The 16,199-nt window shown below is 35.9% G+C and overlaps 1 protein-coding gene across 1 annotated transcript in view; it reads right to left on the reverse strand.

Moving 5' to 3' along the window:
- The window catches only part of Nle (notchless protein homolog 1), a 97,364-nt gene that overhangs the window by 50,939 nt on the left and 30,226 nt on the right, over positions 1-16,199 (reverse strand). Inside the window, exon 7 of the mRNA XM_090410163.1 lies at positions 10,693-10,885. Within this exon, the coding sequence (XP_090266289.1) occupies positions 10,693-10,885 (193 nt within the window). The remainder of the gene's footprint in view (positions 1-10,692; positions 10,886-16,199) is intronic.

Consider the following 16,199-nt stretch of genomic DNA (forward strand, 5'->3'; position numbering starts at 1 on the left):
CATGAACACATTGGTATCAATGGCAATATCATATCAAAAACGAGGATATTAGAAAAGAATTTGATATTGTCAGCATCCAGGAATGTGTTAGCAGAGCTAATCTCAGGTGGTATGGTCATGTAAACAGAATGGGCGAGGAAAGATTAGCAAAACAAGTCTTCTCTGCCAGGTTGGCAGGAAAACGACCCAGAGGAAGACAAAGACATAAGTGGATTGATACGATACAATGTCACTTAGACGATAGAAATATAAGATCTGATAATGTTGGAGTCTTGACAAGTAACAGACTAATTTGGAGGAAAATTGTAGATAGGAAGTTAGTAATGATGTAAATTTTTCATGACGTATTATCATGCTACCATGTACACCCCTTGAGGGAACATGTCAAGAATTTGCCCATGATGGTGAAATGTAGTTCTTTGCCCATGTAGATGGTGCAGTCTTAAATCAAGCTGCTATTTTCTAGACTCATTCATCAAATTGAGGTAATTGCTGTAACAAGATGTGATATGAAAATCAACAATAAAAATAAAAAGTTTGAAAATATTCAGGAATATGCTGAAATAATGAAAACAGAAAATCTCAATTATATTCTTGGTAGATAACTTATGAAGTTTGACAATAAAATAAGCACACTGATTTTATTATGGAGTATGTGAAAATATTGGATCAAATGCATGCAAATTTGATATTCCATACTTCCATTCAATAATAATAATGATGATAGCATTCATTATAAAAACTGGTCTGAATGACCAACACCTGTAACAGGGAACATCCATGTCAAATTCATACCTTTTCATCTCATCTTCTCCTAACACGATGTGCTCAATGGTCTGTCATAACCTAATAACTTGGGTTTATAAAGATCCAATTAATGCAAGGATAGAGCAGTTTGTGTCAAATGTGTACGTTCTCTGCCTTGCACGATAAAAAGCCTCAGTTTCTGGGAGGAAAGGAAAGCTTTCTATATATGAGGCTATGCTAACTCACCTACAGCTGAATTATAAATTTATAATCCCATTATAAATATTTTTTGCATCCTAGATGGAATCTGAACCTATGTGGTATTTCCGACCAAAGGTATTTCAATCATTATTGATTGAGCTATGAAAGCTAAGTGAAATTTAAGTTGAAAAGGTTTCAAAATTAGTGAAATGCTAAATGTTTATGGAGATGACATGATACCCAAACCAATGAGGTTTGGGTATCATGTCATCTAATGGGTGATTGACTTCTGCATCAAAATAGCAAAAATGTAATTAATATACAGCAGTATTAATTAATTAAAATTAGAGTAAAAGAACTAAATATTAAGAGAAATTGTAAGACTCTAAAATTGTAAGAAATTTGGGATTTAGCCGACCAAATTGTATTCTTATTGGTTAAACCAAAATAAAAAATGATGGTACAACATGACAAAATTTCATGCAGGCTGGGGAGTCGCCCGGTTAAACAAGGCCCCCGTTGTTTTCGCCAGGGAACCAGGGTGAACAGCGAAAAGTCAGCTACTGGAACAAATCTGAAAATAAACCCCAACTCAACATCACCAGAGTTAAAGATCGGTACGATCAACGTAAGAAGCCTGAATGGCAAAGAAATGGAGCTAGCTGAGGAATTAGATAAGTACCAGATCGATATAATAGGGGTGACTGAAACAAAAAAGACCAAAACTGGTGAGATCTTTCTGAGCAATAAATACAAAATGTTATATTCAGGCAATGACAATCAAGGAAAAGAAGGAGTAGCCATAGTATTCAACACAAAATACGAGGCTAATCTTCTTGAATGGCAGTCAGTCTCAAGTAGAGTAATGTGGGCAAATATGAGAATGGGGAACTGGACAATGAGACTTATTTGTGCCTATGGTCCCACAGAAGGTTCTACTAAGGTAGAAGTGGAGGAATTTTTTGAGGCTTTAGAAAAAGCAACTGACACAATGAAAAATGAAAAGTTGGTCCTTGTTGGGGATCTAAATAGCAGATTGGAAATGATTGTGAGACATACAAAAATATTTTGGGAAAATTTGGAGAAAAGAGCAAAGCTAATAATAATGGCAAATATCTGTTGGATTTCTGCTCAGGACATGGACTGGTTATTACTAACACCATGTTCCAACATAAAAATGTGCACAAATTCACATGGAGAGAAGAGGCAAGGAATAAGAAAAGTCTCATTGACTATGTTATTGTTGATAGTGATGTTTTCTCTCTGGTGCAGGACACCAGAGTGTACAGAGGATTTGAAATTGGAAGTGATCACTATTTAGTCTTGAGCAGGATAAAATTGAATTTCATATTGAAAAGAATAACATGTAAGAAAGTTTTAAAGCGAATAAAAGTTGAGCAGCTCTCAGATGTGAGCTGTAGACTAAAATACACAAAGATTATTGAAGGAAAAATGAAAGAGTTTGAGAACAGGAATCAAACCTTGGAGATTCAGTGGCAAACTCTGAAGAAAACATTGATTGATTCTGCCAGAGAGGCATGTGGTGAGGTTGTTTGTAAGGATAAAAAAATCAGAACTCCTTGGTGGACACAGGAGGTTAAAGAGGCAGTGAAGGAAAAGAAGAAAGCATACCAAAAGTTCCTGTCAAATAAGTCAGCTTGTGCTCTTAGAGAATATAGAGACAAATGCAAGAATGCTAAACACTCTGTAAAACTAGCTAAACAAAAGTCATGGGAGGACTTTGGCAAGAATATAGAAAATAAATATCAAGAAGGTGGCAAAATATTCTGGAGGTTGTTGAAGAAGCTTAAGGATGGAGGAAAGAGTGCTATAAAAGGAATTAGAGATGATAAAGGTGACATGAAAACGGGAGAAAAAGATATCCTTGAAGTATGGAGTAATTACTTTGAAAAACTGCTAAATGAAACAAGCAGTGATAACAGCACAGTGGTAAAAAACACTGACCAGGCATGCAGTCAGGAATACATATCCATACTTGAAGTAGAAAAAGCCATCAAAGGCTTGAAATGTGGAAAGGCAGCAGGAGTAGATGATATTCGACCAGAAATGCTGAAGTATGGTGGTATAAGAGTCTTACAGGGGCTGCACTGCATAGTTCAGAAAGCCTGGACAGAGGGACGAATTCCCGATGATTGGAGTAGAGCTCTCATAGTACCCATATATAAAAAGGGAAATAAAACTGCATGTGAGAATTACAGAGGTATTTCCCTACTTAGTGTTCCTGGCAAGATCTATGCAAGTATACTTGAGAAACGGTTGAGAAGAATTGTGAAAGAAAAGCTTGGTGAAGAACAAGCTGGATTCAGGCCAAATGGAGGCTGTCAGGATCAGATCTTCACTTTACGACAAATAGTCGAGAAAGCATGGGAATATAACAAAGATCAGTATTTAAGTTTTGTCGATCTGGAAAAGGCATATGACAAGGTGCCAAGATAGAAGCTATTCAATACGCTGCAGTTATATGGTGTCAATGGGACATTATATCAAGCAATACTTAGTCTGTATTTGAGTTGTAAGTCAGCAGTTAGAATTGAAGGAAGTACAGGAAGATGGTTTAATGTTAAATCTGGTGTGAGACAAGGATGTACATTATCTCTTCTGTTATTCATTATCTATATGGATCACATTATGAAGGAAAGTGGTATTAAACCTGATATCAAAATTGGAGATGTTAATGTCAGCTCTTTGCTTTATGCGGATGATGTTATACTTCTAAATAAATCCGCTACAAGTCTGCAAGATTCTCTGACTAAATTGAATAGCTCTTGTAATAGATATGGTATGAAGGTCAGCAATAAAAAGACAAAGACAATGAAAATAGGCAGAATCATTGAAAATGTCAACTGTGTTGTGAATGGAGAACCTGTGGAACAAGTAAAACATTTCAGCTATTTAGGCACGATTTTTACTGAAGATGGTAAATTAAATATAGAAATAGACAACAGAATCAGCAAAGCTGGTATGGTGGGAAGTCAATTGAATAAATTCATATGGAATAAGAGAGAAATTAGTCGGAACACTAAATTAGCTGTATACAAGACAGTGTTCAAACCAGTTTTAACTTATGGATCTGAGAGCTGGGTCAGAAGTAAAACACTTGACCAAAGACTAGAGACTGCAGATATGAGAGTCCTGAGAAAGATTATAGGCGTGAACAGATGGCATCAATGGCAGTATCATATTAAAAACGAGGATATTAGGAAAGAACTTGACATTGTCAGCATCCAGGAATGCGTTAGCAGAGCTAATCTCAGGTGGTATGGTCACTTAAACAGAATGGGCGAGGAAAGATTAGCAAAACAAGTGTTCTCTGCCAGGTTGGCAGGAAAACGACCGAGAGGAAGACCAAGATATAGGTGGATTGATACGGTACAAAGTGCTTTAGACGATAGAAATATAAGATCTGATAATATTGGAGTGTTGACAAGTAACAGACTGATTTGGAGGAAAATTGTAGATAGGAAATTAATAATGATGTAATTTTTTTCATGTAGTACTATCATATCCTGTACACCCCTTGAGGGTACATGGCAGGAATTTGATGATGATGATGATGATTGTAAGATTCAGTTCAAAAGACAATTTGCACATGAATAAAGGTTCTACAAAGATGGTTGCCAAAATTTTCAACAAGGAGGAAACAATTAAAAAAAAAAAATGTTCAGCTTTCATAACAAATGCAGGAAAACAATCATTATTGAAAGATGAAATCTAAATGTAGTTATATGAAAATAAAGGAAGAGTAAGTGAGAAAGAGAGGGGAGGAAACAATATGATCTGTTTCTTCCATAACTGTATTATCAAATATTTCTTCTGTTTGGAAAAACCATGAACATATTATTTTGAGGCATTACAGTAATTATGAAGCTGTGTTTGGTTATGCAGACCAAAAGTGTTCACACATAAACAGATTTTGCACAATGAGAGTACAGGGCATGAGTGTGTGTGTGTGTGTGTGTGTGTGTGCACATGCATGTACACACACAATTATCTCTTTATTACAAAATTAGTGTCTTGAAAGATCATGCTTTTAGCAAAATGGAAGGGTAAAACTTTTTATAAAAGCATGCACAAAAATCTGGTTGCCCGCATTTCTTAGTGATGAAGTGGTGGAGAGGACTGAAATGTGAGTGACTGAGATGATAATAGACGTGGGTGGAAAAATTTTGTGCAAGCTCATCAGTCAGGTGTCTGTCTGGGTGGAGTGCCAGGCTGCCTAACATATTAGTCACATGTTCATTTCTTAGACTTGGATCGGTTTATAAGCCTTTGTCAATGTTATGACTAATTTTTACCATATCCATGTTGGAGCAAATTTGTTAACATATTAGTGTGATTATTAGTCGATAGATGGGAAGGAAACACATACATTACCATTTGTTATGTATTACTTATACATGATCATTTTTACACATCTTCAATTTTAATACTTATAGTATCTCTTGAATCAATATTTTATGGGGGGGGGGGGGTGTTTCTTCTGTGCCATTTACAAATTCTGAGGATAAAAATATCCAAAAGCATCAGAAAAAATGTTGAAAATAATATAAAATAAAATAAAACCTTTAGGAAAAAAAAAAAAAAAATTCAACTAAATTAGTGGGTTGTAATGTGATGACAACTGACAAAACAATCAAATCATTTAGGCTAATTTTTAGAATCAATATACAGAAACGATGGTATAACATGACAAAATTTCATGCCAGCTGGGGTGTCACCCGGTTAAACAAGGCACCCATTGTTTTCGCCAGGGAACCAGGATGAACAGTGAAAAGTCAGCTACTGGAACAAATCTGAAAACACACCCCCAACTCAACATCACCATAGTTAAAGATCGGTACTATCAACATAAGAAGCCTGAATGGCAAAGAAATGGAGCTAGCTGAGGAATTACATAAGTACCAGATCGACATAATAGGGGAGACTGAAACAAAAAAGACAAAAACTGGTGAGACCTTTCTGAGCAATAAATACAAAATGTTATATTCAGGCAATGACAATCAAGGAAAAGAAGGAGTAGCCATAGTATTCAAACACAAAATACGAGGCTAATCTTCTTGAATGCCAGGCAGTCTCAAGTAGCGTGATGCGGGGAAAATATGAGAATGGGGAACTGAACAATGAGACTTATTTGTGCCTATGGTCCCACAGAAGGTTTTACTAAGGTAGAAGTGGAGAAATTTTTTGATGCTTTAGAAAAAGCAACTGACACAATGAAAAAGGAAAAGTTGGTCCTTGTTGGGGATCTGAATAGCAGAGTAGGAAATGATTGTCAGACATACAAAGATATTTTGGGAAAATTTGGAGAAAAGAGCAAAGCTAATAAGAATGGCAAATACCTGTTTTGATTTCTGCTCAGGACATGGACTGGTTATTACTAACACCATGTTCCAACATAAAAATGTGCACAAATTCACATGGAGAGAAGAGGCAAGGAATAAGAAAATTCTCGTTGACTATGTTATTGTTGATAGCGATGTTTTCTCCCTGGTGCAGGACACCAGAATGTACAGAGGATTTGAAATTGGAAGCGATCACTATTTAGTCTTGAGCAGGATAAAATTGAATATATGGAAAAAATAACATGCAAGAAAGTTTTAAAGCAAATAAAAGTTGAGCAGCTCTCAGATGTGAACTGTAGACTAAAATACACAAACATGATTGAAGAAAAAAATGAAAGACTTTGAGAACAGGAACCAAACTTAAAGATTTAGTGGCAAGCGTTGAAGAAAACCCTGATTGATTCAGCCAGAGAAGCATGTGGTGAGGTTCTCTGCAAGGATAGAAAAATCAGAACTCCATGGTGGACACAGGAAGTCAAAGAGGCAGTGAAGGAAAAGAAGTAATCATATCAAAAGTTCCTGGCAAATAAGTCAGCTTTTGCTCTTAGAGAATACAGAGACAAATGTAAGAAAGCAAAACACTGTGTAAAACTAGCTAAGCAAAAGTCATTGGAGGACTTTGGGAAGAATATAGAAAATAAATATCAAGAAGGTGGCAAAATATTCTGGAGGTTGTTGAAGAAGCTTAGGAATGGAGGAAAGAGTGCTGTAAAAGGAGTTAGAGATGATAAAGGTGAAATGAAAATGAGAGAAAAAGATATCCTTGAAGTATGGAGTAATTACTAAGAAAAATTGCTAAACGAAACAAGCAGTGATAGCACAGTGGTAAAACACACTCAACAGACATACAGTCAGGAATACATATCCATACTTGAAGTAGAAAAAGCCAAAGGCTTGAAATGTGGAAAGGCAGCAGGAGTAGATGATATTCAACCAGAAATGCTGAAGTATAGTGGTATAAAAGTCTTACAGTGGCCACACTGCATAGTTCAGAAAGCCTGGACAGAGGGACGAATTCCCGATAATTAGAGTAGAACTCTAATAGTGCCCATATATAAAAAGGTAAATAAAACTGAAAGAATTACAGAAGTATTTCCCTAATGAGTGTTCCTGGCAAGATCTATGCAAATATACTTGAGAAATGGTTGAGAAGAATTGTGGAAGAAATGCTTGGTGAAGAACAATCTGGATTCAGACCAAATAGAGGCTGTCAGCATCAGATCTTCACTTTACAACAAATAGTCGAGAAAGCATGGGAATATAACAGAGATCTGTATTCAAGTTTTGTCGATCTGGAAAAGGCATATGGCAAGGTGAAAAGAGAGAATTTATTCAATACGTTACAGTTATACGGTGTCAACGGGACATTATATCAAGCAATACTTAGTCTGTATTTGAGTTGTAAGTCTGCAGTTAGAATTGAAAGATGTACAGGAAGATGGTTTAATGTTAAATCTGGTGTGAGACAAGGATGTACATTATCCCCTCTGTTATTCATTATCTATATGGATCACATTATGAAGGAAAGTGGTATTTTGATATCAGAATTGGAGATGTTAATGTCAGCTCTTTGCTTTATGCAGACGATGTTATAATTCTGAATAAATCTGCTACAAGTTTGCAAGATTCCCTGATTAAATTGAATAACTGTTGTAATATATATATGGTATGAAGGTCAGCATTAAAAAGACAAAGACAATGAAAAAATAGGTAGAATTGTTAAAAATGTCAACTGTGTTGTGAACGGGGAACCTGTGGAACAAGTGAAACATTTCAGCTACTTAGGTACGATTTTTACTGAAGATGGTAAATTAAATATGGAAATAGATAACAGAATCGACATAGCTGGTATTTTAGGAAGTGAATTGAATAAATTCATATGGAATAAGAGAGAAATTAGTCTAAACACTAAATTAGCTGTATACAAGACGGTGTTCAAACCAGTTTTAACTTATGGATCTGAGAGTTGGGTCAGAAGTAAAACACTTGACCAAAGACTAGAGACTGCAAAGATTAGAGGTGTGAACAGATGGCATCAATGGCAATATCAGATTAAAAATGAGGATATTAGGAAAGAACTCGACATTGTCGGCATCCAGGAATGCGTTAGCAAAGCTAATCTCAGGTGGTATGGTAACTTAAACAGAATGGACGAGGAAAGATTAGCAAAACATGTGTTCTCTGCCAGGTTGGCAGGAAAACGAACAAGACCAGGATATAGATGGTTTGATATGGTACAATCTGCCTTAGACGATAGAAATATAAGATCTGATAATAATAATATTGGAGTCTTGACAATTAATAGACTGATGTGGAGAAAAATTGTAAATAGGAAGTTAGTAATGATGTAAAATTTGCATATCCTGTACCCCCCCTTGAGGGTACATGTCAGGAATTTGATGATGATGATAATATACAGAAATTATAGATTTTGTTTGGTGGGAAGTGAAGAGAGGAGGAAATTACTGCTTTCTGCTGCACATCTTACTGGTTACTATGTTGTACTTTTTTTTTTCTTCATTTTTTTTTTTTTGTAAACTTATAGTACATCTATACCATTGATGGGATAAGGACTCTTCTGTTTTTTAATTATATTATATTTATATATCAATATTTTATATAATACTGTATATACATATATATTTGTGTGTGTGTGTGTGTGTTTTATTTATTTATTTTTTTACATAGTCCAGAAAGCCTGTGCTAAAGATCAAATATAAAACTTTTTCAAACCACTTCAGTCTTCCAGTAAGTAAGGCAGTGGTGGCACATGAAGCAATAAAATTCATCTACTTAAAGACAACCACAAACATCCATGCTCACAGTGATATTTAGACACAGTTAGTTACTTTGCAGTACACCTGAGCATGCTTTAAAGATAAAATTATGCATGCATATAATATCCTCTCATTGGTTGTATTCCATTATGACAAAATCTGTGATGATTGACAAACAGGGATTTGTAATGACTGGTATTCCTCAAGAGGCATAGGTAAAACTACAAAAATTATATGAAACAAAATACGGTAGAACTGACATTGTTAAATAAAATTGACCATGAAAGTAAAACTATCTTTCCCTCTCTCTCTGCTTAGTGATAAGTCTAGGGAATATTGCCTATGAAGAGTTATTGTTAGGCAGAAAAGAGGAGAGTACATAAAAACATGAGTTACTAAAGGGATTTTTACAAGGTTTATATGGAAATTTTCAATAAATAACAAGGGAAGAGAACAAATGGGGTCACCAATAAATTAAAGATGTCAAAAAATTATATTCTTGGTTTCATCCTTTATCCAAGTGTAAACAAACAAAGTTTGCATGTGAAATAACTTCGCGACTGGGCTACTTGTATATAGAGGCTAATGACACCACATCAACTACCTTAGTATCTCAAAATGCAATGCACATATCCTTACAGACATTGTGGAACATGTGTAAAAGTATGGTTAACAAAAGAATGGAGACTAGAGTTTTTGCTTGGAGTGGTGATAAGTAGAATAGGGTTATTATTACAGCAAGTTGCAAGTGCTTTGTTATCGAATGAATTTAAGGAAAGATATGACAGTATTGTGTGAATAACGGTTAGAGCGGGCCCATCATGATAACTATTTGGCTCCATGGAGATGTCCATATAAAAATAATAGTAATAAGCAAGTTCAAAATCTGGAAAGTTAAAAGATATCACAAACACACACACAGCGGTGGAAGGAGAGTGCTTTTAATAAAGCAGACAAATTAAAAATGGAAATGGATAACAGAAGGCTGATATGGCAGTTATAAATGTTACTGAAAACAGAGAAAAATCAATCTGATCAAATAAATAGTGTGTGTGTGTGTGTGTGTATATATATATATTTTATATCACTCCCAGACTTGAGAGGGCGTAAGACCTATCCAGGGGTCAAGAGCAAAGTAATTTGTTGAAATATAAAAGTCATTCACATAATTTTAACATACAAATCTGAGATGTCCAATAAAAATTATGAGAGTGAGCAGACATCCAAGCTGAATGACACTGAAATGAAGGCACCAGAAAGTTGATTTTATTAGTATATTCAATAATATGTATAAAGAGCTAATTTAAGGCAGTAAGGTAATTTAAACATGAAAGGAGATGAACTATAGAAAACAGGCAATTAAAGCAAAAAATCTCAAGGAAAAAAATGCAGGAAGACCAACGCCTAGATCAATGCAAGTAGATCATAAACAGAAATTTAATTCTGAAAGGTGTTGGATTTCAGTCAGTAATGAAATCGATCGTGCCAGAACTATAGCAAGCAGTATCCTGTGCATGCCTTTATTGGTGTATATATTTATTGATTCACTTTTATTAGATATAAGTTTTAAATATTCTTGAAACATCAAATGGTCAAACACTTACATCTTCTCCTCGCCAAACTTTGACTGTACAGTCTTGAGAAGAGGAATACAGAAGTCCTGTTCCACCCCACTTCACACAAGTAACACTTTTTGTATGACCAGAGAGAGTAATGAGAGTATTGCCTAGAATTACATCCCAGATTCTCATAGTACAATCTTTGGAAGAACTGACAAGGTGTCGGCAGTCAGGATTTCTGAAAAATACGATAAAATGAAGGAATACACAATCATCTTATATATACATAGGATGTCTCAAAAAGTCCTTGTGCACTTTTAATCTTTAATAACTTGAAATGTATAAATGCTCCAAACTTACATTAAACACCATTTGAAAGTTTAATTATGGAAGTTTTTATGCATCAGTTTTGTAAATTCAGAATAATATACTTTTTTCTTTTCAGATTTAATTATTGCTTCAAAATGACAAACATAGAACAAAAAGAAAACTATGTGCTATGATTAGTAGAACAAGTCTCTATCAGCTATCATGGGAAGAGGGATCCCTCAAATTCCATAAACAACTGAATGAAAAATTTCAAGGAAACTGGCTCAATTTATGAAAAATTCCATATTAGGAGGTGCCAATGAGGAGACTGTGGCCAATGCTGAGAAAGCATTCAAACAGAGCCTGCTAAAATCAATCCACTGTGCATTGATTTTTCTGAACATTCGAAAAACAACAGTGTACAGAATTCTAAAGGTGAACCTCCATTAAAAAAAATTGCAATATTCAGGTGGTACAAATGTTATGCAGAGTAGACTAATAGCCAAGGTTGGATTTCTGTCAACAGATGCAATTAGACATTGACAATTCCCATGAGGTTCTTGACAAGTTCACCTTTTCTGATGTGTGGAAGGCATCTTCACATGAGTGGCAAAGTTAACTGACTGATCTGGGGTAGAAAAAAGTCTCAGGAAGTCTGGTAACATGAGAGAAACTTCACAAAAGTTACTGTTTGGTGTAGACTCCCACAGTCTTCTTTCAGTCCTTTCTTGTTTGAAGCGTTAACAATCAATTTTAACTCGCAATACAGCATTCTTCCTTTCTGAATTAGAGGTGTTAAATATTTTAAATAAAAAAATGATCTTTTGTCAAGATGAGGCACCCTGCCATTATGCTTTGCATATGTGGCAGTTTCTGAATAACACTTTCTCAGGCAGGGGTGGCTGTCTTGCTTGGGCACCTCAGTCTGCTGATCTAACACCACCAAACCTTTGTGTGTGTGTGTGTGTGTGTGTGTGTGTGGTGGTGGGGGCAGTCACATCAAAACTTAATTCTCCGGAGGACGATCTTATGGCCAGGATTATGCATACAATCCATTAAGCCACTGGGCCAGCAGATGATGAATGCTTTCATCGAGTTCGAAAATTGGCTTGAACAATGCATTGCATATGATCACGGTTATGTCAAACTTTAAGAAAAAACAACATTCGCTGCATAGAAAACTTTTATAATAAAGTTTTCAGATGTTGTTTACTATAGGGTTAATTTATAAATCATAAGCTATTAAAGTTTAAAACTGTATAAGAACTTTTGGGATGCTGTATAATACAGTCACTTAAGAGTGAAATCTGGTATAACTCGATGTACATTATAATTTGAAATATTAGTCTAGCCATAAATACTGTTACAACTTGAATAGCACATACAAACCACATGTATAATGTGCATATAGCATTCAATGTTCAAAATGTCCTCCCTTTTGCCTTCATGCACACCTGAAGTCTGTGAAACCATATATTGATGGTGGCACGCTCAACATCCAACAGACATGCTGCCACTGCTTGCTCCAAATCCAGCTTCGGGCTGATGATACTGGGGGGGGGGTGTCATTTCTTGCAGGCTACTCTCCCAAGCTCAGACTACAATTTGAAGTTCAAATTGGGACTACTAGACAGCCAATCAGATGATGATACATGGTGGGCACATTAATCTCCAAATATAGTTGTGTGGTTATCACCTTGTATGCAGAGTTCTGTTGGAAGGTTGACTGCCTACAATGAATAAGTGTTGTTCAGTGCCATACCACAGGCTCTAGCAGAGTGTCTTGACACACACTATGGCAGAGATTTTGACTTCTTTCTCGCAGAAATGTAATTTGGATACCCAATGACACGCCCCCCAACACACACACACACCAAACCATCACTGACACAGGCTCATGACTTCTCTGAATCCTGAATGCTATGGCATGTGCTGCGTAACCATTCGAGGCATATAACCAATCATTTTGGTAGTTAAACAACTCTTCAATGGTAAAAAATCTTCTCATCTCTGAAGAAGATATCTCTGTCTTGTTCATGTACTGCCAGAGAAGTGCTTTTGATTTTATCACCCTCTACTGCATAAGTTGTGGTGTTAGGAATTGCCCAGTAGAACAACAACAGGCTCTCACTCCCAGGTCATCGGTTAGTACATATGACATCACTCTCTGCAAAACGTTCATCTCTCACGACATCACTTTCTGTGTTCTCACAGGATTACAGCAGAGACATGCCTTCACAGCCCTCACAAACTGTTGCATCCTAACGCAGTGTAGTCAACCTGTTCTTTGGTGGTCAGTTATGTTTTCTACATTGGTATAACAGTTAATAATCTGATACACAAACATTGTACCGATTCCAAGTGTTTTTAGCATGTTGAAAATAACAGGTGGTTGCATTCATGAATTTCATGCTGGCTGGGGCATTGCCTGGTTAAACAAAGCACCAGTTGTTTTTGTCAGGGAACCAGGGTGAACAGTGAAAAGTCAACTACTGCAACAAACCCAAGCCCCAACTCAACATCAGCAAAGATCAAGATTGGTACCATCAGCATAAGAAGCATCAATGGAAAAGAAAGAACTATCAGAAGAATTGGATAAGTACTAGATCGACATAATAGGTGCTACTGAAACAAGAAGACAAAAACAGGTGAGATCTTTCTAAGCAACAAATATAAAATGTTATTTCCAGTAAATACCAATTAGAGAAAAGAAGTAGCTATAATATTAAACACTAAATATGAGGATAATCTTGAATGGTAAGCAAAATCAAGTAAAGTGATGTGAACTAATATCAGAATGGAAAACTAGACAACAAGATTTATTTCAGCTTATGGTCCCTGCAGAAGGTTCTAATAAGGAAGAAGTGGAGGATTTTTTCAAGGCATCAGAGAAGGCAGCTAACACAATGAAAAAGGAAAAGTTGGTCCTTATTGGAGATCTAAACAGCAGAGTAGGAAATGATTACCAGACACAAGAATATTTTAGGAAAATTTGGAGAAAAGAGCAAAGCTGATAAAAATGGTAAGTACCTGCTAGATTTCTGCTCAGGATATGGACTAATTATTACTAACAACATGTGCAAAAATCTGCATGGAGAGAAGATGCAAAGAATAAGAAAAGTCTCATTGACTATGTTATTGTTTATAGTGATATTTTCCTACTGGTTCAGGACACAGAAGTATACAGAAGATTTGAAATTGGAAGTGATCACCATTTAGTATTGAGCAGGATAAAATTGAATTTCATATTTAAAAGAAGGGTGTGTAAGAAAGTTTTGAAATGAATCAAAGTTGAACAGATATCAGATGTGAACTGTAGATTCAAATACATAAACATTATTCAAGAAAAACTGAAAGAGTTTGAAAACAAGAACCAAACCTGGGAGATTCAGTGATAAACCCTAAAGAAAACTTTGACTCAGTGAGAGAGGCATGGGGTAAGATAATCTGCAAGGATAGAAAAATTAGAACTTCATGTTGGACTCAGGAAGTTAAAAAGGCAGTCAAGAAAAAGAAGAAAGCATATAGAAAGTTCCTGGCAAGTCACCTTGTGCTCTTAGGGAATACAGAGAAAAATGTAAGACAGCACTGTGTGAAATAGCCAAACAAAAGTCATGGGATGACTTTAGTAAGAACATTGAAAATAAATATCAAGAAGGTGATAAAATATTCTGGAGGCTATTGAAAAAGCTCAGAAATGGAGGAAAAAGTACTGTGAAATGAATTAGAGATAATAAAGGGGACATGAAAACTGAGGATAAAAATATTCTTGAAGCATGGAGTAATTACTTTGAAAGATTGCTAAATGAAATGAGCAGTGACAGCATGGTGGTAGAAAACACTCAACAGAAATGCCATCTGGAATATAAATCTGTATTTGAACTAGAAAAAGCTATCACAAACCTGAAATGCTAAAACATGAAGAATACATTTTACAGTGGCTATACTGCATAATTCAGAAGGTATGGTCAGAGGATTGAATTTCAGATGATTGGAGTAGAGTGCTCATAGTATCTATCTATTAAAAAAAAAAAAAAAAAAAAAAAGGGGGATAAAGCAGAATATGAGAATGACAGAGGAATTTCTCTACTGAATGTTCCTGATAAGATTTATGCAAGTATTCTTGAGAAACGGCTAAGAAAACTTGTGGAGGATAAGAACAAGTTGGGTTCAGACCAAACAGAGGTACACAGGATCAGATTTTCACATCAAGACAAATAGTTGAGAAATCATTGGAATATAACAAAGATCTGTATTTAAGTTTTGTAGATCCAGAAATGGCACATGACAAGGTGCCATGAGGAAAAAGTTGTTCAAAACGTTCCACTTACAGGGTGTTCGGGATAAATTTGACATATTTATAATTAATTATATTTTTCCGTAAGTTACATGTATTAACACACACTTCTCTTCATTTAAAAGTTTGGACCCTTCTTCATTCACATACAAGATGTCAGAAAGGATGGATAGCTGGAACCCACCTGAATCATGGAAGAGAATAACTTGTATCATGATGATTCGTGCCCGCCATCAAAATAAGGATATTACGACTGCTGCCCAATGCTCCCTGAATACAGTAAAAACAATCAGACATGAACTAGAGACTTGCAATGATGACTACGAGGATGTAGCAAGAAGAAAGATCCCTAGCAGACGATCTGATTGCGTTCGTACAGCAGAATTCCTCGCAAATCTGCAGGAACAGGTGTTGAAGAACCCTGGCATTGGAATTCGGGCTTTGTTCGTGGAGTTGCTAACTGTAGTCAAGCCCTGGATAACAAGGGTAGGCAATGGTAGGCCGTATGTATGGCAGCAGGATTCGGCCCCTTGCCACACCTCTGGGAAAAGTCAAAAATGGTTGTCTGAAAATTTCTACGACTTCACCAGTCCAAATGTTTGGCCTCCAAACTCCCCAGACCTTAGCCCCATGGATTATTTTGTATGGGGCGCAGTTGAAAAAGACACCAATCGCACTTCCAGTAATACAAAAGCCCAGTTAATGGATAAAATTAAAACAGTTTTTGCGGCCCTTCCCAGGGAGACTGTAGCATCAGCTTGTTCGAGGTTCCGAAGCAGAATTGAAGCTGTGATCGATGCTAATGGTGGTTATTTTGAGTAAATCTTGTTGATAGTATTGTAATTAACTCTGCCTGTAATGTTTTTTTGTCAATTCATTAAATTTAATAGATACAAAGAAGATTTTCTTTTTCCTTACGAAACTGTCAAATTTATCCCGAACACCC

This window comes from Typopeltis vanoorti, chromosome 20, assembly GCF_054136105.1.
Source record: "Typopeltis vanoorti isolate ZY-2024b chromosome 20, IOZ_Tvanoo_1.0, whole genome shotgun sequence".
NCBI classification, from domain to species: domain Eukaryota; kingdom Metazoa; phylum Arthropoda; class Arachnida; order Uropygi; family Thelyphonidae; genus Typopeltis; species Typopeltis vanoorti.